At 47.9% G+C, this 20153-nt stretch overlaps 1 protein-coding gene across 1 annotated transcript in view; it reads right to left on the minus strand.

Moving 5' to 3' along the window:
• Nucleotides 1–20153, minus strand: part of OBSCN (obscurin, cytoskeletal calmodulin and titin-interacting RhoGEF) — a 297141-nt gene that overhangs the window by 174159 nt on the left and 102829 nt on the right. Inside the window, exons 25-33 of the mRNA XM_075847538.1 lie at nt 15112–15381; nt 14716–14982; nt 14371–14637; nt 13677–13943; nt 12450–12719; nt 9813–10079; nt 8981–9247; nt 2619–2885; nt 346–612 (exon numbers count right to left, since the gene is read on the minus strand). Of these exons, the coding sequence (XP_075703653.1) occupies nt 346–612; nt 2619–2885; nt 8981–9247; nt 9813–10079; nt 12450–12719; nt 13677–13943; nt 14371–14637; nt 14716–14982; nt 15112–15381 (2409 nt within the window). The remainder of the gene's footprint in view (nt 1–345; nt 613–2618; nt 2886–8980; nt 9248–9812; nt 10080–12449; nt 12720–13676; nt 13944–14370; nt 14638–14715; nt 14983–15111; nt 15382–20153) is intronic.

A 20153-nucleotide genomic window follows, 5' to 3' on the forward strand; every position in this document is an offset into this window, starting at 1 on the left:
GGCCTCCTAGTGTGTTCCTGTTTCCATACTATCCTGGTCGAGCAATGTGCTGTGCCAAAGTCGTGTCATGCTGTATCTACGTCTGACCTGCTTCACCTCGCCCCACGTCTACCTGCTGCCTAGTCCCAGCCGAGCCTGCCCTGCTGCTGTCTGAGCTGCCACAGGTACCTATATGAACTATAGACTCCCACCTGTGCCCCGTTGGCCACCTGCCTTACTGCCAAGGCGATACGGCCCAGTGGGTCCACAGACCCTTCGTGACACATCCCATAATGTCATAACCAGAAAACATGATTAATAAAGGAAAGTCCATGGGGTGTGATATAATTATGAGTGGTCTCCTACCAGTGATGGTCACATGAGAAGTGCTCCTCTGGTCTCCGGTGTCACACGTGTAGTCCCCAGAGTCTTCCGGTTTTGCATTAAGGATATGAAGTTCCACCGCGACGCCTCGTTGCGTGATCTCGTACTTGTCTCTGCTCTCTAACACTTCTTCATCTTTCGTCCACGTCACGGGGGCTCCGGGTTTGCTGAGCTCGCAGTGTAGAGTCACTCTGCTGCCCTCCTTGGCTTTCTCATGACGGAGACCTCTTTTAATTAAGACCTGGACAGCTGAGAACAAAGTGAAGACATTGTTAATAGAAGAGGATTGTGAGGACCCTGAAGGATTAGACCAATGAAGGGGCAGGAACCTCCAAAACAGAACAAAACCCTCCACCAGCTCCTCTATATTCCACTAGTGACTTGTATCAATTCCATGTAAAAACTTCACGCAACTCGACACCTTACATGGAGTCCGACCACCTGTAGGAGCCTCCGAAAAATAATATCTGGACAGAGGAAAATTACAGGTTATTTCAGAATTTGGCAAAAGGCCTCTGTATAACTGTGACCATCAGAGACTGCCATGTTGAAGCCCCCCACCCCCTGGACCACCCTTTTCTTAAAGCTCCAATGCATTTTAAATAAAGAAATGAAGAAACTCTGTAGATAGTCTTGGCTAAAAAATCTCCTCCTGCTCTGTGTCTACAGTTCATATGCAGATCTGCGTCTCCATGGTTACAGACTACAAACAAACCCCCTGCAGTCTGATCCTGCGCGCTCTCCTACTGTCTGATCCTGCGCGCTCTCCTACTGTCTGATCCTGCGCGCTCTCCTGTCTGATCCTGCGCGCTCTCCTACTGTCTGATCCTGCTCGCTCTCCTACTGTCTGATCCTGCGCGCTCTCCTACTGTCTGATCCTGCGTGCTCGCCTACTGTCTGATCCTGCATGCTCTCCTACTGTCTGATCCTGCGCGCTCTCCTACTGTCTGATCCTGCGCACTCTCCTACTGTCTGATCCTGAGCGCTCTCCTACTGTCTGATCCTGCGCACTCTCCTACTGTCTGATCCTGCGCGCTCTCCTACTGTCTGATCCTGAGCGCTCTCCTACTGTCTGATCCTGCGCGCTCTCCTACTGTCTGATCCTGCGCGCTCTCCTACTGTCTGATCCTGCGCGCTTTCCTACTGTCTGATCCTGCTCGCTCTCCTACTGTCTGATCCTGCGCGCTCTCCTACTGTCTGATCCTGCGCGCTCTCCTACTGTCTGATCCTGCGCGCTCTCCTACTGTCTGATCCTGCGCGCTCTCCTACTGTCTGATCCTGAGCGCTCTCCTACTGTCTGATCCTGCGCGCTCTCCTACTGTCTGATCCTGCGCGCTCTCCTACTGTCTGATCCTGCGCGCTCTCCTACTGTCTGATCCTGCGCGCTCTCCTACTGTCTGATCCTGCGTGCTCTCCTACTGTCTGATCCTGAGCGCTCTCCTACTGTCTGATCCTGCACGCTCTCCTACTGTCTGATCCTGCGCGCTCTCCTACTGTCTGATCCTGCGCGCTCTCCTACTGTCTGATCCTGCACGCTCTCCTACTGTCTGATCCTGCGTGCTCTCCTACTGTCTGATCCTGCGTGCTCTCCTACTGTCTGATCCTGCGCGCTCTCCTACTGTCTGATCCTGAGTGCTCTCCTACTGTCTGATCCTGCGCGCTCTCCTACTGTCTGATCCTGCGTGCTCTCCTACTGTCTGATCCTGCACGCTCTCCTACTGTCTGATCCTGCGCGCTCTCCTACTGTCTGATCCTGCGCGCTCTCCTACTGTCTGATCCTGCGCGCTCTCCTACTGTCTGATCCTGCACGCTCTCCTACTGTCTGATCCTGTGCGCTCTCCTACTGTCTGATCCTGCGCGCTCTCCTACTGTCTGATCCTGCGCGCTCTCCTACTGTCTGATCCTGAGCGCTCTCCTACTGTCTGATCCTGAGCGCTCTCCTACTGTCTGATCCTGAGCGCTCTCCTACTGTCTGATCCTGCGCGCTCTCTTACTGTCTTTAGGTTATCCAAAAGAGAGGGCAAAGAAAGTAAGACATGACTGCAGGATCAGACTGCACAGAGTTTATAGTTTGTCACCATAGATATGTCTGCACAGAAGCTGTATACACAAAACGGAGGATTTTTATATATTTTTTTTTAACTACTTACAAAGTTGTTTATTTTGTATTTTACTTTAATGCATTGGAGCAATGCCACAACCATGCATAGTGGGTGGAGGATGGGCATTAGGAAGTCCAGACATCGTGTATTTACCCTTGACGGTTAATGCTGCAGAAGACGTCAGTTCCCCGGTTTCACACATATATGTCCCGGCATCTTCTTTCACCAGATTGTGAACCAGCAGCTCCACCCTGCGATCCTTCATCTTCATCTCATACTTCGTGCTGGACCTCAGGTGGTCCCCGTCCTTCTTCCACCGCACCTCAGCTTTCTCATTTGAGACCTCACAGGAAAGTGTCGCCGTCGCTCCCTCCTCGGCCTCGGCGCTCTGCACTTCACGTTTGAAGAAAGCCTGGACCGCTGGAATATCGAAGATGTCATGTTATTGTAGTGAGCGAATAAAGTCACATCCCTGCTGGACGGGAAGACCCGGAACACTATATATATATACACACACACGACTGCCCGCTCATAATTCTTGTTTCATGATATCCAAAATCAGTTCTGATGACTGCAGTAACCCTGACATGAATAAGACGCCGTACAGAAACAAGATAGTGATGACATCTCCCGCACAGGCCATACATCCAAGATAATCCAATGTATATGGGGGTCTCCCAACTGTCCCCTCAAGGCCGATTATGTGGGAAAGGGGCCCGGCTAGATTTTAACAGGATCAATCGTTTTCCCTGCCAGGTGGTAAGTCATTACCAGAAGTATCTGGAGAGGGCCGAGATGCCTGGGGGTATAAGAGGGGTCTGGATAGGGCAGAGAGGTCTAAAGGGATATAATAGTATAGAGGGGCCTGGAGGGGGTGAAAGAGCCTGGAGAAGGCAAAAAGGCCTGGAAGGGGCAGAAGGGTCTATAGAGGAACAGAGGGGACTATAGTGGGACAGAGGGGACTGTAGGGGGGACAGAGGCGTCTGGAGGAGAAAGAGGGATCTGAAGGGAGATAGAGTAGTCTAGAGAGGGGCAGAAGGGTCTGGAGGAGACAAAGGGGCCTGGAGGGGATAGAGGGGCCTGGAGGGGATAGAGGGACCTGGAGGGGATAGAGGGACCTGGAGGGGATAGAGGGGTGTGGAGGTGACAAAAGGGCCTGGCGGGGGCAAAGGGGCATAAAAGCTCTGGAGGGGACAGAGAGTTATCACCATTACTCCATTGTGGGGAATAGGGGGGGGGGGGTTATATTGCGGACATGAGAATAGTTGTGATATTAATATGTCAGATTACATGAAGATTAGATACAGAGCTTGATCTCCATAATCACAGTGAGAGGATTATTAAGGGTTGTTGTCTCCACCACCGCTGTGTGGCCCAAAGTAAAAGCAAAAAGTGATAAAACAGAAACCTCTGCCGGTAAGTGTATCCGTCAGCCGTGGTTGTCGTGTAACAGGAGGACGTTCTCATTTATTTTGTATTATTGGCCTCGGTCTTGGTAAATTTATTAAACAACTTCCACATCTGACGTTCTACCGACAAGAATTGTAACACCCATGGCCGCGGGCCGTCAGGTTTACTCACCTCCTGACAGCCGCAGTCATGGATCAGTGAGCGCTGGCCCGCATCTCCTCCTCAGGAGACACCATGGCTCACTCTGCTGTGTCCCATAGGGTGCGCGTGCACGCTCGTGCCTGGTCTTAAAGGGCCAGCGTGCGCACCTGATTTAGATACCCAAATTAGCCCATGAGCAGCCTGGATCTGCCCCTTCCTGCATTGCCTGAGCGTTGTTGTTGTTTACCTATGTTCGTCTCTGCAAATGGTCCCTTTATTGTTTCCCAGTTCCCAGTGTTCCCGTTCCTGCTACCTGATCCTGTGTCCCGTGCTATCCTGGTTCAAGTGCCGTTTTGAGTTGGAGTTGTGTTGTGCAGTGCACTACGCCTTCCTGGCTACACCACGCCTGGTGTCCGCCTGCTGCCACGGTCCCATCCGAGCCTCTTCGCTATTGTCAGAAGTTACCACAGGTACACCTCTCCGAACTATTGACTTTGACTAGTACCCTGTTGGCCAGCTGCTATACTGTCAAGGCGGTACAGACCAGTGGGTCCACGCACCCAACGTGACACAAATCCTGACACATTGTAACCTCGACGGTCAAGTCTCTAAATCTCACAAATGATTTATACATTTCATGCAGACACAGGAGTGCCGGAGGAGTGGACGCAGAAGGTTGTTGAGGATGTTACTGGGAGACGTTTAGATCTGTGATACGGGATTAGTAAAACAATCGGGATCTTCCTTTCCAGGAATCACAAGATCACGCGGTTTCAATGTTGTAGAAGAATCGTGTAAGAACTTAGAGAGCAACGTGGAAGCGGGAGATTTCTGCGCTCACCGTCCCAATATTTCATCTATATCTGTTTAATGAGTTTTCCAAAAACGTAAGAAAATTGTACATTTTTAAGTCATCAAGGAAATGTTCCTCTTATTCTCTTCTCTGGGATAACATTGGGCGATGTTCTAGCCTCCAGAGAGAGTGGCGCGGTCATCATTGGTCCACGGTTGGATGAAGAGTCATTACTGAATGATGAAGATTAGTGACGTGTTATTATTCTGGTCTCTCCTGCTGCTCCAGACTTCGTTGGGTGTCTATTCCTCAGCCTCCGCTTGTGAAGGTCAGTCATAGCTGCCATTAACCCGGTCCCATCTTATCAGTCCCCACAGAGATCTTTAATAGAGGAAGATGTCATGAAAACCATTCTCCCGGGATGGTCTTACCCTTAACATCGAGGACCGTGCTAGTTTTCCCTGATGTCCCACGTCGCTGTCAGTTGCATCACGGATGACCAGTTTATTGTCACATCCAGATCTAGTGATCTGATACTTGGAGGAGCCTCTAAGGACCTTCCCGTCTTTGTACCAAGTGACCGTCATGTCTGGTATTGAGGATTTACAGTGAAGCGTAGCATTCTCCCCATAGATACCTCCAAACTGGTGACTGAAGGCTTTTCAAGAATAACATGAGATAACAGATGTAGCGCGCATTGTGCTCGTTTTTAAAGATTGACTATGATACACTGTATGGCCAAAAGTATGTGGACACCACCTCCCAATTATTCAGTTCAGTGGTTTCAGCCACACCCATTGCAAACAGGGGCATAAAATCAAGCACACAGTCAAGTAATCTCCAAAGAGAAACATTACTAGTAGTATGGGTGATACTGAAGAGCTCAGTGACATTACACATGGCCCTGCCATAGGATGCCACCTTTACCACAAGTCAGTTCATTACATTTCTGATCTGTTATATCTGTCCCAGTCACCTGTAAGTGTTATTATTATCTCCTAGATCTGCTCCGGTCACCTGTAAGTGTTATTATTATCTGCTAGATCTGCCCCGGTCACCTGTAAGTGTTATTATTATTTGTTAGATCTGCCCCGGTCACCTATAAGTGTTATTATTATCTGCTAGATCTGCTCTGGTCACCTGTAAGTGTTATTATCTGCTAGATCTGCCCTGGTCACCTGTAAGTGTTATTATTACCTGCTAGATCTGCCCCGGTCACCTGTAAGTGTTGTTATTATCTGCTTGATCTGCCCCGGTCACCTGTAAGTGTTATTATTAAGTCAAGATTTGGCGCATTCTTGTTTTTTCACGTTTTTCTGATTGTACATCTAGTTTAATAACATTGTTTCTATTAGTTGAAGTTTATTTTTCAATGATGCTCTACAATCTTCAAATCGCGGCATTATTACCTTTCACTACAAGTTTTACAGATGTTTTCTGGTTCCCGGCTTCAAATGTGACTATTCCAGAATCCTTCACAAGTAACTGCTTAAGAGACAGAGTGCGATAGCCCCCGCGAGGGTCTGTATCTCATTGACTTCATTTGTTTGCAGTGGGGTTTCATCCAGGAACCATTGTACTTTATGGTAATGAGTCGGAGAGATCCTACACTTAAACATGACGGATTCTCCTTCAAAAACTTCAGCATCTTCAAGGTCTTCTACTATAAGAACTTTGCGGCCTAAAATGAACACAGGCAGTTGAGAAACCAAGATCCGACCGGATGACACGAGTGACTGGAGCTTTGTGGTCGGCCTCCAATCTTCAGTAAACTCCATTCTTAAGCGTGGTCAGGTGTAGAGAGGATACACAGATTTTATAGGACGTCAATGAGCGGAGCAAGACAGACAATGACCAACTAACATAGAGGATCGTGCAGTCATTCTAGAACTAGGGTGACCCGGGGGGGGGGGGGGAAGCATTGTCATTACAACCTTTCCGTCAAACGTCAAGGGCTTGGACATTTTGATAGTTGAAATGTACAATTTTTTTGGCAATATTGTATATAGGTGAGGTGATGACCCGGCTCGTGGACTGCACTATCCACAACCCTGCCATTATAAGCTGACACCAACCTTAGTGACATCGGGTGGTAACAGACAGAGGAGACATCTAAACTATTCACCACCAAAGAGAAGGTCCAGATGAACCCGGTGAACCCAAACTTTCCACATGGAGACTTTACAAAATGCTCCCAGTCATTGGAAATACAAGTTCCCTCCACCCAATATGGTCCGGATGTTGGACAAGGCTATAGAAAGAGACAGTGACTGGCAGAATAACACAATCCCAAACCCCAGTAATATAAATGTACTTCTCAACGCAGATGCCAACATTTTTTAAACACTCTTCACACTTCAATCAATGGGACCCGGTGAATGCAAAATGATAGAGCCAGATAAACTTAGGCAACACATTCGGGGGAGGGCTGGACGCTACCTTCACAAGAGACTGAATCAATCTATCCATATCAAGAAAGGGTTCTTTACAGTAAGAGAAGTCACACTATGGAATGCCCTACCCCAAGAGGTCGTGATGGCAGAGACTATGTCAGCATTTAAAAAAGGGCGAGATATTTACATAAAGGGAACCTTTTACCAGCATTTCACCTATTAAACCAGCGATACCTGGTGGTAGAAGGTGAAATATCATGTTTATGTAACCTATAATTATCTTCTAAGTCGCTCTGTAGCTTTAGTATTCAGTTCTTTAGTGTTCCTGCACCGTATGCCAATGAGTATAAAAGAGTCATTCCTCAAGCCTTTGCGAGTTAGCTCCGCCTCCCTACTTCTGATTGACAGCTCCTCGCCTCCCCCCAGCACACACGAAATCTTGCAGTTGTTCATTGCTGTCCTGTTCTGGTGCGCGCGCACACCGGGACACCATAACGGCGCATGCGCAGTAACTAGACTTGAGGCCCGAGTGAAGCAGGGAAGGGTGTCGGACCATGCATGACGGGTGCGTGCGTTATATCAGATGAGATTTTGGCATTCAGGGGGGCCAGTTTTCGTGGTGGCTGGGCATAAGAAGGCGAACGTACGAGACTCCCGGATTATTACAATAAAAGGCGCAAAATGTTTGCAGACCGTTATTTACGGTCAGAGGGGGAGTTTAGGAGAGGGGATAACGGCAATGAACCTCTGACAGCAGCGGCCGGCGAGGGGTGAGGGGAGTTCTATAGGTGAAATGCAGGCGACAGGTTCCCTTTAATGACAATGGCGCAGAGGGTTATCAGTAATCTAACATGAAACTGACCCAGAAAGGTTGAACTCTATTTTTCATCCTATTTAACCATGTTACACTAATCAGAGAAGATCGGAGAGGGAACCAAGAAAATAATCTCACCGCCAACTAAAGTACTGGGGAGACATTTTGCCGGCTCCCCCCAGCCCTCTATTTTTTTTACTATAAGGACCTGCACTTTGGTCCGGACCTCAGGATGTTACCTACATCTTAATGACATAGGACCAGAGATGAGCGAATTTACCAGAATTCATTTTGGGTCCAATTCAATCTAATCAGCCGTTCGATTCGGTCTAAATAAATTTGCCACGAATGACACGCGCCCAAATTTCCCATAAAACTCTGAAATTATTTTTAATGTGTGCTGCACCTCCAATAACATTGCCCCCAAATCAGTTGTTACACTGGTCAAAAGAGAATGAGAAAAGGGAATCCAGCGACACCTAATTGTCTTGAACGATTATTTCTGTGCCGAGTTCACGGTGATCCTCCAGACGGCTTCTCGTGAATGCACAACCAATCAGCACTCAGTATCTTTCCTCAGTGTTGCTATGAAGACGTCGTATTCTGAGGAACGCGGGGGAAAGGCACGGTGCTGAATGCGGGTCATCGCTGGATCAGGATCTGATGGTGAGTATAGAACCTAATGATCCACCGATACCATCAACAGATAATGAACAGGCACTGTAGGCATTAAAGAGTGAAGACCGCGTCATCTCGCCCTCTTACCCACAATTCTGTTTGCAGCAAATCCCAAAAGCCTCCAACTTTGCTGAAACTTTTGGATAATTTGTACCTCTACATACGACACAAGGCGGCACCTGCAGTAACATCTGCCTCGTGTATAAGTCTAGCAGTCCCCTAACTGAGAGTTAGTAGTGGTGATGATGGGAGTGATAGTGCAGTGTATCGGCAGTGCCGCTCGTACCTGTGACGGTGAGGGTGGCCTTGCTCTGGGTGTCTCCGATATCACAGATGTAAGTGTCGCTGTCGCTCTTCTCCAGGTCGTTGATGGTGAGGCTCAGGACCTTCCCTCTCTGGCTGGGCTCGTACTTCTTGGATGTCTTGAGCTCAGTCATACATTTTCTCCACTTCACGGTTGGAGGGCTTCTCTCAGTCTCACAGATAAAGACGGCAGTTTCCCCCTCCTCGGCCTTCACGTCAGAAATCTCCTTAGTGAATCTGTTGGGTTTTTCTGCAGATATAAATATGGCGGGTGTTACACCTTCCGTTCCTCCCTCTTTTCCAGGGACACAATCTCAGGCCTGGCTCCAGTGTTTTAGGCAATGTTTACATCTGCGATGAAAAATTAGAAACAAAAACCAGGGCGCAAATGTGAACAGAACCTAATCCCAGTTATCTCTCGACACCAAGAAAACGACACAAGATTCTGGGATGGGATCCCAACGGTAAACCCCACCCTGTCCTGGTCAGAAATTTCTGGAAACTCCAAATCAACCAAGAGAAGGTACAGATACAATGCCGAGGCCGTTATGGCCAAATATCCCAACACAAAAGGCTGTAACACAAAGAGCAAGATCCCAAAATAGACCCATCCTCAATAGTCATCACCAGCCAGAAATCCAACATATGTACGGTCATCAGGACATAGAAACGGGACAGTGGAGAGAACTGGTTTGTGTTTGAGGGAAGGGGTGGATGAACCTACTTAATCTTAGTTTCCTCTAGAGGTCCGATCCCTAGACCTCCAGAGACCTTGGGCTGTCAGTTACCTAATTCAGTGTTACCCCATCATCTACCTGCAATCTGCACTGAGGCTTTGGTCTTGGAGATGGAGGTTTCGCAGATGTATTCTCCAGAGTCTTTGGCTGAGGCTTCATGAATTATAATCCAGGTCTCGGTCCCCTCCTGTAACATTTCATACTTCTGGCTTCTCTTCAGCACTTTCCCGTCCTTGGACCACTTAACATTTGTGTCCTCCTTGGAGAGCTCACATTTTAGGACAATGTCTTCTCCAGCAATGGACGTTTTATCTTCCAGGGGTTTTGATATAACCGCCGGCTTCTCTGAAAAAATAAAAACAGGACAATGAAAGTGAATCTGAAAGTCTGGACCCTAGAAAAATAATCCCTGGTGTAACTGGTAACACATTACTCCTGAAGTATACAATGATGAGGAGCCACGTGGAGGAGCCTATGGCTGACTCCGGCATTGAGGTGGCTCATAGCTGTGATAATACAGAACGACCAATATACAGATCAGAAGTGGGTCCCATGGGGCAGGATCAACAACCTTAGAGCAGACCGCACAGGTGGAGGTTTATTCCCCCATAAATAACAACAGAAAAACACGACTATTAACCAGGAGTAACACAAAAAACAACCTCCTTCTACTAGCAAGTGGACAACTCGGCCACGCAGGAAGTATAACATAGAAACATACTGAAATCTCCTCTCACAATATCTGCAGGTATTTATACATTCAGACGTTAGTAACTGCAGAGGAGGGAGAGAGGCTGCTGATAGATGGAACTGATCGTTTGTATCTCTGCTGGAAGTTCCTCCTCTGTCTCGCTCTCTGGCTGATTCCCACTCAGAGGTCACTATGATGTTTCTTCAGCTCTTCACATTTGGACGTCTCTCTCTGTAGAGTGCAGGCTGCCATCTCTCTCTGTAGAGTGCAGGCTGCCATCTCTCTCTGTAGAGTGCAGGCTGCCATCCGACACGAGGCACTCGTCAGACTCTACTCTATGGACACAACTGCCGTGACCTCCTCTCTCTTTCCTGGCCTGTAGCTCACTTCAGAATCCCTGTCTGCTAAGTAACCAATATTTTTATGATGTCATGACCATGAGGGGCACTTTACAGATTTGCTAAAGGGGAACTACTACCCCCACACGTCTACAAAACTTTACACTATAAGTTTTCATATAATACTAAGGAAATAATCCATGGATTTGCTAATCTGCCTCCATTCTTGAAAGACATTGGGGGAGATTTATGAAAACTGACCTCATCACCAACATCACTGCCCGACCTCATCACTGACATCACTGCCCGACCTCATCACCGACATCACTGCACGACCTTATCACCAACATCACCAATATCACTGCCCGACCTCATCACCAACATCACTGTCCGACCTCATCACCAACATCACTGCCCGACCTCATCACCAACATCACTGCCCGACCTCATCACCGACATCACTGCCCGACCTCATCACCGACATCACTGCCCGACCTCATCACCGACATCACTGCCCGACCTCATCACCGACATCACTGCCCGACCTCATCACCAGCATTACTGCCCGAACTCATCACCGACATCACTGCCCGACCTCATCACCGACATCACTGCACGACCTTATCACCAACATCACCAATATCACTGCCCGACCTCATCACCAACATCACTGTCCGACCTCATCACCAACATCACTGCCCGACCTCATCACCGACATCACTGCCCGACCTCATCACCAGCATTACTGCCCGACCTCATCACCGACATCACTGCCCGACCTCATCACCGACATCACTGCCCGACCTCATCACCGACATCACTGCCCGACCTCATCACCGACATCACTGCCCGACCTCATCACCGACATCACTGCCCGACCTCATCACCGACATCACTGCCCGACCTCATCACCGACATCACTGCCCGACCTCATCACCGACATCACTGCCCGACCTCATCACCGACATCACTGCCCGACCTCATCACCGACATCACTGCCCGACCTCATCACCGACATCACTGCCCGACCTCATCACCGACATCACTGCACAACCTCATCACTGCCCGACCTCATCACTGCCCGACCTCATCACTGCCCGACCTCATCACTGCCCGACCTCATCACTGCCCGACCTCATCACTGCCCGACCTCATCACCGACATCACTGCCCGACCTCATCACCGACATCACTGCCCGACCTCATCACCGACATCACTGCACAACCTCATCACTGCCCGACCTCATCACTGCCCAACCTCATCACTGCCCGACCTCATCACTGCCCAACCTCATCACTGCCCGACCTCATCACTGCCCGAACTCATCACTGCCCGACCTCATCACTGCCCGACCTCATCACTGCCTGACCTCATCACTGCCCGACCTCATCACTGCCCGACCTCATCACTGCCCGACCTCATCACTGCCCGACCTCATCACTGCCCGACCTCATCACCAACATCACTGCCCAACCACATCACCAACATCACTGCGCGACCTCATCATTTGGCACAACAAACCAATGTGAGGAATGTGTTCACATCTGGGAGGATAGAAAGTTTCAGATCCAAGAATGTTTTGTGAAAAAATAAAATAAATAAGTAATGAAGACAAAATCATACATTTTCCTCCCTGAGGTCGTTATATATCACTAGTTATTCCGGAATAATTATGGGACTTCTTACCTCTCACGGTCAGCGTGGCTTTCGACGACAGATTGCGAGCTATGAAGACCACGTCTCCGGCGTCACTGGCCTTTACCTCCTTGATGTTCAGCACATATTTGCGGCCCTTGTTGGACACCTCGAACCTCTGATCTCTCTCGATGTCCTGTCCGTTCACAGTCCAGGAACATTCATCGATGCTCTCATGAGACAGGACGCACTCAAAGCCACAGCACTCGCCTTCCTTGGCCTCCGTGCTTTTCAGGCGTTTCGTGATTCCGATGTTGAGTTCTGCAGGGATGAAACTGGTGGATGAGACCACTGAATCCTCTGATTATGGGTAGGGGTTAATGAAAACCAGCCTGATGCAGTCCCCTGGAAGGGGGGTAATTATAATCTCTTGTATAATTTTTATTAATTATTTATGTCTCAGTGTTATCAGCAGGTCATAAACGCGGGGGGAGGGGAAGGTTTTTGCTGGTGTTTTTGAGGACTAAATCATTCTTGCCTTTGAAAAATTCCAGAACCCAATATAATGGAGAACAGATCACCGTGAACAGCGCCGTGTTATTTCATGTTACCAATATTAATACTAAAAGGTGTAACAAACCGAATCTGGTGAAGATCTGAGGGGGAAGAGAGAAGAGATGAGGAGTTAGAGGGGTCTGATCTCAGGACTGAATTATGAGGTCTGGGGTCTGAATCTTTATGGTCTGGTCTGGGATCTGAAATTTGGAGTCTAAATTATGGGGTCTGGCCTGGGGTCTAAATTTTGGGGTCCATATTAGTGGGGTTATCCAGACTTCATAAAAAGCAAATGGCATCTGAGATCACAGTTGTGGGCAATTCCCTCCTTCCATACTGTACTCACTATAGTGTCCATAGGAGAGTATACAGGAATAGTCCCCAGTTTATTTTCTGACAAACCCCACCACATAGCAAGACACACCCTGACAAACCCCGCCCCATGACAAACCACACCTGAGAAACCCCGCCCCATGATAAGCCACACCCTGACAAACCCCGCCCCATGATAAGACACACCCTGACAAACCCCGCCCCATGACAAACCACACCTGAGAAACCCCGCCCCATGACAAACCACACCCTGAAAAGCCACTCTCAATTCCAAGCCACGCCTGATACTTCCCGACCTGTCAAGGCCAAAGTGTCACTAGAAAATTATTTCTAATATTGGTTGCTATGCGACATATTGTGACCCTGTGACGAGGCCAGTTTATAACGTACCTTGAACGCCGACTTTTGACTTGGCCACATCAGTACCAATGTCGCAGGTGTAGAGTCCGGCGTCGGCCTTGTTCAGGTTGTGGATGGTGAGGGACACGGTTTTTCCCACCTGGATTTGTTGATATTTATCTCCGTTCGGCAGAACTTGGTCGTTCTTCTTCCAGACGGCGGTGACTTTGGGTTTGGAGACCTCACACTTCAGCGTGACCGTCCCTCGCTCCTCCCCCACTGCGTCATCCAGAGACTTCATGAACACCACAGGCTTCTCTACAAGAAGAAAAAAAACACATCCCAAGAGGTTACAGGAGAAATCCAGGAGGATCCATATTAAGGACTAACAACAAAGTCCCAGGCCCCCTCCGAGAAGAGAGTCCCTCACACTGTGTCCCCATGACAACACTTTTTGCTCTTGTGCAGATCAGTGTTATCACAGAGACGTTAACGGTTATTATGATTAAACTCGTCTTCTGGTGCTTGAAATGAGGCAGAGAACCCAAAAATCCCACTGGTCTGGCGTTCCTAAAAGATATTGTCAGCGTTAATATGGATAAAAAACATTCCCACACCAGAACACGGCATCAGGCACGCGGCTCGTGACATTGATGCTTCCAATGGTCTGGAGAGTGACGATGGTCCTGTAGATGCCGGACTAATGGAATTTTTCTGTACATGCTTCCGACGTCCCTTCACCTACCTTTGACCTTCAGTTCTGCACTGAGTGTCAGCTTCTGGGTCTTCAGGCTCACAGTCCCGGAGTCCTGGGCAGCCACTTGTTTCAGGGTCAGCGTGTGGCAGCCGCTGATCTTCTTAATGTCGTTGTAGTTGTTTGTGTACAGTAACGTGTCGTTCAGGAACCATTCCACCTCCTCGTCATCGTGGGACAGCTCACAGGAGAACATGGTGGAGCTCTCCTCCTCCACCTCCACGTTGGCCAAAGGCTTCAACACTTTCACGTCCCGAGCTGTGGAGCGGGGGGGGGGCATATAATTATCTGACGAATGACGCACAGCTCGGGCCTCCCCTCATTCATCGTCCTTACCGTGCACGGTCAGCGTTGCAGAAGTCTCGGCTGCTCCGGCTTTACACGTGTACGTCCCGCCATCGTCAGGCGTCACCTTCACAATCCTCAGCTCTGCCGCGCTGCGCTCCTGCTTTACTTTGTATCTGTCCGATGCTTCGATCAGAACCTTCCCCCGGAACCACTCCACAATCTTAGGAGGAGGCTTGAACTCACAGGAGAAGACGACAGATTGGCGCTCACTGACCGTCTTGTCCTCAAGCTTCTGCGTGACCTGCACTGGAACGTCTGGAGAAGAGAAGGAGGAAGAAGTCTGTAAAGTGCTGCGGAATATGCTGGCGCTATATAAATAAAGATTATTACTATTGTCAGGAGCCGCAAAACTGCAAAACACGAGAGAAGCCGAGGAACATTCACCTTTCACAACCAGATTGGCGGAGGATTTGGATTTCCCAATATGAAACTGGATGGCGCCGCTCATCTCCGGGGACGTCTTCCACAGGGTCAGCCGATGCAGCGTCTCCTCCTGCTCTATAGTCATGTCTTTTCCATCATGCAGAACTTCACCCCCCAGGAGCCACTTTGGTGGCTTTATGGACACAATGGACGTTACACACTCAAATGTCGCCTTCTCCGGCTGAGTCACCTCCACATCACTCAACTCACTGACTATGTTAATGGATTGTTCTGTATGAAAGAGAGCAAAGAAATGTAAGGATAGATAGATAGATAGATAGATAGATAGATAGATAGATAGATAGATAGATAGATAGATAGATAGATAGATAGATAGATAGATAGATAGATATGAGATAGATAGATAGATAGATAGATAGATAGATAGATAGATAGATAGATAGATAGATAGATAGATAGATAGATAGATAGATAGATAGATAGATATGAGATAGATAGATAGATAGATAGATAGATAGATAGATAGATAGATAGATAGATAGATAGATAGATAGATAGATAGATAGATAGATAGATAGATATGAGATAGATAGATAGATAGATAGATAGATAGATAGATAGATAGATAGATAGATAGATAGATAGATAGATAGATAGATAGATAGATAGATAGATAGATAGATATGAGATAGATAGATAGATAGATAGATAGATAGATAGATAGATAGATAGATAGATAGATAGATAGATAGATAGATAGATAGATAGATATGAGATAGATAGATAGATAGATAGATAGATAGATAGATAGATAGATAGATAGATAGATAGATAGATAGATAGATAGATAGATAGATAGATAGATAGATAGATGTGAGATAGATAGATAGATAGATAGATAGATAGATAGATAGATAGATAGATAGATAGATAGATAGATAGATAGATAGATAGATAGATAGATAGATAGGCCCAGGCCCAAACTTACAAAGAACAACAAACTCCAGCAACCCAGACCAGAGATGGACATACAGAGACAATCTCCAGCGACACCCCCGCTGCCCCATGTCCCAATGTCCCACACCCCTCACCCGACACCCTCAGAGACTGTTTATCTCAATTAGAAAGAGACTTTGTACAATTCAAAGAAGAACTTCAAAGAAATCTCGGTGACAAAAACACAAATGACCAAGTAATTAAAGAGATAAACAAACTGAAATGTGAACATGCATCAGCTCTGCAGGAAATACAATGTACACTCCGAGAGCTGCAACAAGAAAATACAAAGCTCAGATTAGAGATAGAAAATCTAAAACCACAAACACAAAGTCTAGGAGCAAGGGAGAGCGCTGACATAAGGACTGCCAATGACCAGGGCGCTAGTACATCAAATCACCCAAACCCAATAAATATTCCTGAAATTAATGAAAACAAACTAGGAGAAAACAGAGCGATACAAGTGGGTACAAAGCCGACCGCCAACCAATCCTCCAGCACAGAACCACAGCAGCACCACATAACACCACCAAGCAGGACCCAGGACACAAGCATCAGACAAGCCACCCGCAAGTCACAATGTCCTGATACTGTCCTAATAATTGACTCAAATGGCAAATACCTTAATTCACGGCGACTCTTCCCAGGAAAAAGGGTCAGTAAAATTCACTGTGCAACTATCCAACAAGTCACATCAGTCATCAATAACCCACATTTTACCAATCCAAACCATCTCATTATACACACGGGTACAAACAACCTCCAAGACCAGCAACAGCAGATTGCAGAACAACTGACCCAACTAACAAAGACGGCACAACAAAAGTTCCCTGACAGTAAAATAATTATATCATCCGTGCTCCCAAGAAAAGATGTACCCAACGAGATCACCCAGGCCATCAACACAGAGCTGGCAGCGAACATCAGCTCAATGTCAAACATCAGCCTGGCACAACACCCCTCCATAGAGCAGCACCACCTGTATGATGACAAACACCTCAACAAATGAGGGGTCAGCCTTCTGGCCAAAGAACTGAAAGACATTGTGCTGAACAGACCCCCCAGACCTGGACCCCACACCAGCCAAAGCCAAAACATGGAGACATCACTAACAATGAAAAGACCTCAAACTCCACACACCTCACTACACCCAGGAGAAAAACCCCTTTACCCAAGGTCAGACCAACAGAGGCAAAAGCCATGGAGAAAACCCCCTGCCTCACACAGAGACACGCAGAGCAGAAACATGGAGGAAACCCCCTGCCTCACACAGAGACACGCAGAGCAGAGACATGGAGGAAACCCCCTGCCTCACACAGAGACACACAGAGCAGAGACATGGAGGAAAACCCCTGCCTCACACAGAGACACGCAGAGCAGAGACATGGAGGAAACCCCCTGCCTCACACAGAGACACGCAGAGCAGAGACATGGAGGAAACCCCCTGCCTCACACAGAGACACGCAGAGCAGAGACATGGAGGAGATAAAGACCCTGCTCAGCACTCTATGTAAAAAACTAATGTGACTGTACAACACGAGAACATCTACAACACATCCAGCAGTCACATCTCCAGCCCGTCCTACACAGCGCCGCTCATTACAAGGTATATGGACACACAATGACGTCCTTTATAATCAGCAGCTGGAATATTCAAGGCCTCAACGCCTCAGCCTTTGGATGCAAAATTAACGATCCAGACTTCATCCAAAGACTGAAAAATATCGATATACAAATCCTCCTGGAAACATGGACTAGGACAGAGAATGAGTCCCTGGTGCCCACTGGATACAGGGAAATCTCTGTCCCCGCCCTGAAAAATAAACACATCAAGCAGGGCCGGTGTTCAGGAGGAATATTAGTCTGGTACAAGGAGGAGCTCCATGAGCAGATCAAAGCCGTGAAGCGAGGAGACAGCCACATCTGGATAAGAATAGGCAGCTCCATCCTCACCTCTCAGTCTGACATGTATCTCTGCGCAACGTACATCGCACCGCCAGAGTCCCCGTACTCCAACCCAGACAGCTTTGAGATTATACAAAGGGAAGCCGCCCATTTCCAGACCCTGGGCAGCGTTCTCATCTACGGAGACCTCAATGCAAGAACGGGGAGAGATAAAGACTACCTGACCAATGATGGAAACATCTTCATCTTTGGAGCAGAGGCCGACTGTCATAACTCCCTACAGAAAGAGAGAAACAGCTATGACAGCACCGTCAACAAAAGCGGGAAAAAACTACTGAATCTATGTCGAAGCTTAGGACTCCACATACTGAATGGCCGCACCAAGGGAGACTCTTTAGGAAGGTATACACTAAACTCCCATGTAGGCAGCAGTGTAGTAGACTATGCCATCACGGACATGGACCCCGCAAACATTGGCGCACTCATAGTCACTCCACAAACGCACCTTTCAGATCACAACCAATTACTTCTATACATCAAATCCACAACCAAACCATCTGCACAAAAACCACATCAAACCGGCCTCTTCAACCTGCCCCCATCTTATAAATGGTCCAAAACGTCAACTATAAAATATAAAGAGACAATGAACAGACCAGAAGTGCAGGAGATGCTTCACAACCTCTACAACAAGGTGTATGAGACAAGCCCAGGAGGGGTCAATCAGGCCGTAAATGACCTCAATAATATATTCTATACCATGGCAGAGAAGTCCGACCTGAAAAGATGTGACTACAAGAGGCCACAAGAAATACATCCTAACGGTTGGTTTGACCGTGAGTGCAAAGAAGTACGGAAGACCCTAAGAAATGCCTCAAATAAGAAGCACCGAGACCCAAACAACACCGGTCTGAAGGAGGCCTACAGCAACATACAGAGGCAATACAAGACCATCCTCCGAAAGAAAAAACAAAGGCACATCTCCACCAAACTTACCCAACTCCAAGACGCCCTCCATGACAACTCGTTCTCGGAATTATGGAAACACATGGGCAAAAATTGCAAGAAAAACAACCTTCATATTCAAAATGGCAACATCTGGCTCCAATATTTCAAGGACCTCTACAAAGATATCCCGAAAGAAGAACAAAGCCAAGAACAAAAACAAATAATATCAAAATTGAAGGCGATGGAGGAAACACTTAAAGATTCTCAAAACCCCCTGGACGCACCAATAACACTGCAAGAAGTAACAGAGAGAACCTCAGACATAAGGTGTAAAAAATCCAGCGGCCTAGACAGAATCTCACCAGAAATGATAAAACACAGCCCACCAGAAATACAGGCCGCAATAGTCAAACTATTTAATATAGTGCTGAGTGCCGGCTACTTCCCGCAAATCTGGAACCAAGGCCTTATAACACCAATCCACAAGAGTGGGGACAGGTACGACCCGGCCAACTACCGAGGGATATGTGTCAGCAGCAACCTGGGGAAACTGTTCAGCAGCATCCTGAATAAGAGAATCCTCAGCTTCCTCACCCAGCACAATGTCCTCCACCAAAGCCAAGCTGGGTTCATGCCAAACCACCGCACCACTGACCACATCTACACCCTGCGCAGCCTCATCAAGAGCCACGTCCACAATACAAAGCATGGGAAGATTTACGCCTGTTTTGTGGACTTTAAGAAGGCCTTTGACTCAGTGTGGCACCCGGGCCTATTCCTGAAACTGCTGGAGAGCGGAATAGGAGGTAAAACCTATGACGTCATCAGAAGCTCCTACACAGAGAACAGATGCAGCGTGAAGGCCGATTTCCAGCAGAGCCGAGGAGTCAGACAAGGCTGCAGCCTCAGTCCAACGCTCTTCAACATCTACATCAATGAACTGGCCACAGCTCTGGAATCCTCCTCAGCACCAGGTCTCGTCCTCCATGACACCCACCAGGTCTCGCCCTCCATGACACCCACCAGGTCTCGCCCTCCATGACACCCACCAGGTCTTGCCCTCCATGACACCCAAGTGAAATTCCTGTTGTATGCAGATGACCTTCTGTTACTATCACCAACCAAGAAAGGTCTCCAAGACAACCTGCAAATCCTAGAAAAATTCAGCTCCACGTGGGCACTACCCATCAATG

This window comes from Rhinoderma darwinii (assembly GCF_050947455.1).
Source record: "Rhinoderma darwinii isolate aRhiDar2 chromosome 5 unlocalized genomic scaffold, aRhiDar2.hap1 SUPER_5_unloc_2, whole genome shotgun sequence".
Classification (NCBI taxonomy): Eukaryota; Metazoa; Chordata; class Amphibia; order Anura; family Rhinodermatidae; genus Rhinoderma; species Rhinoderma darwinii.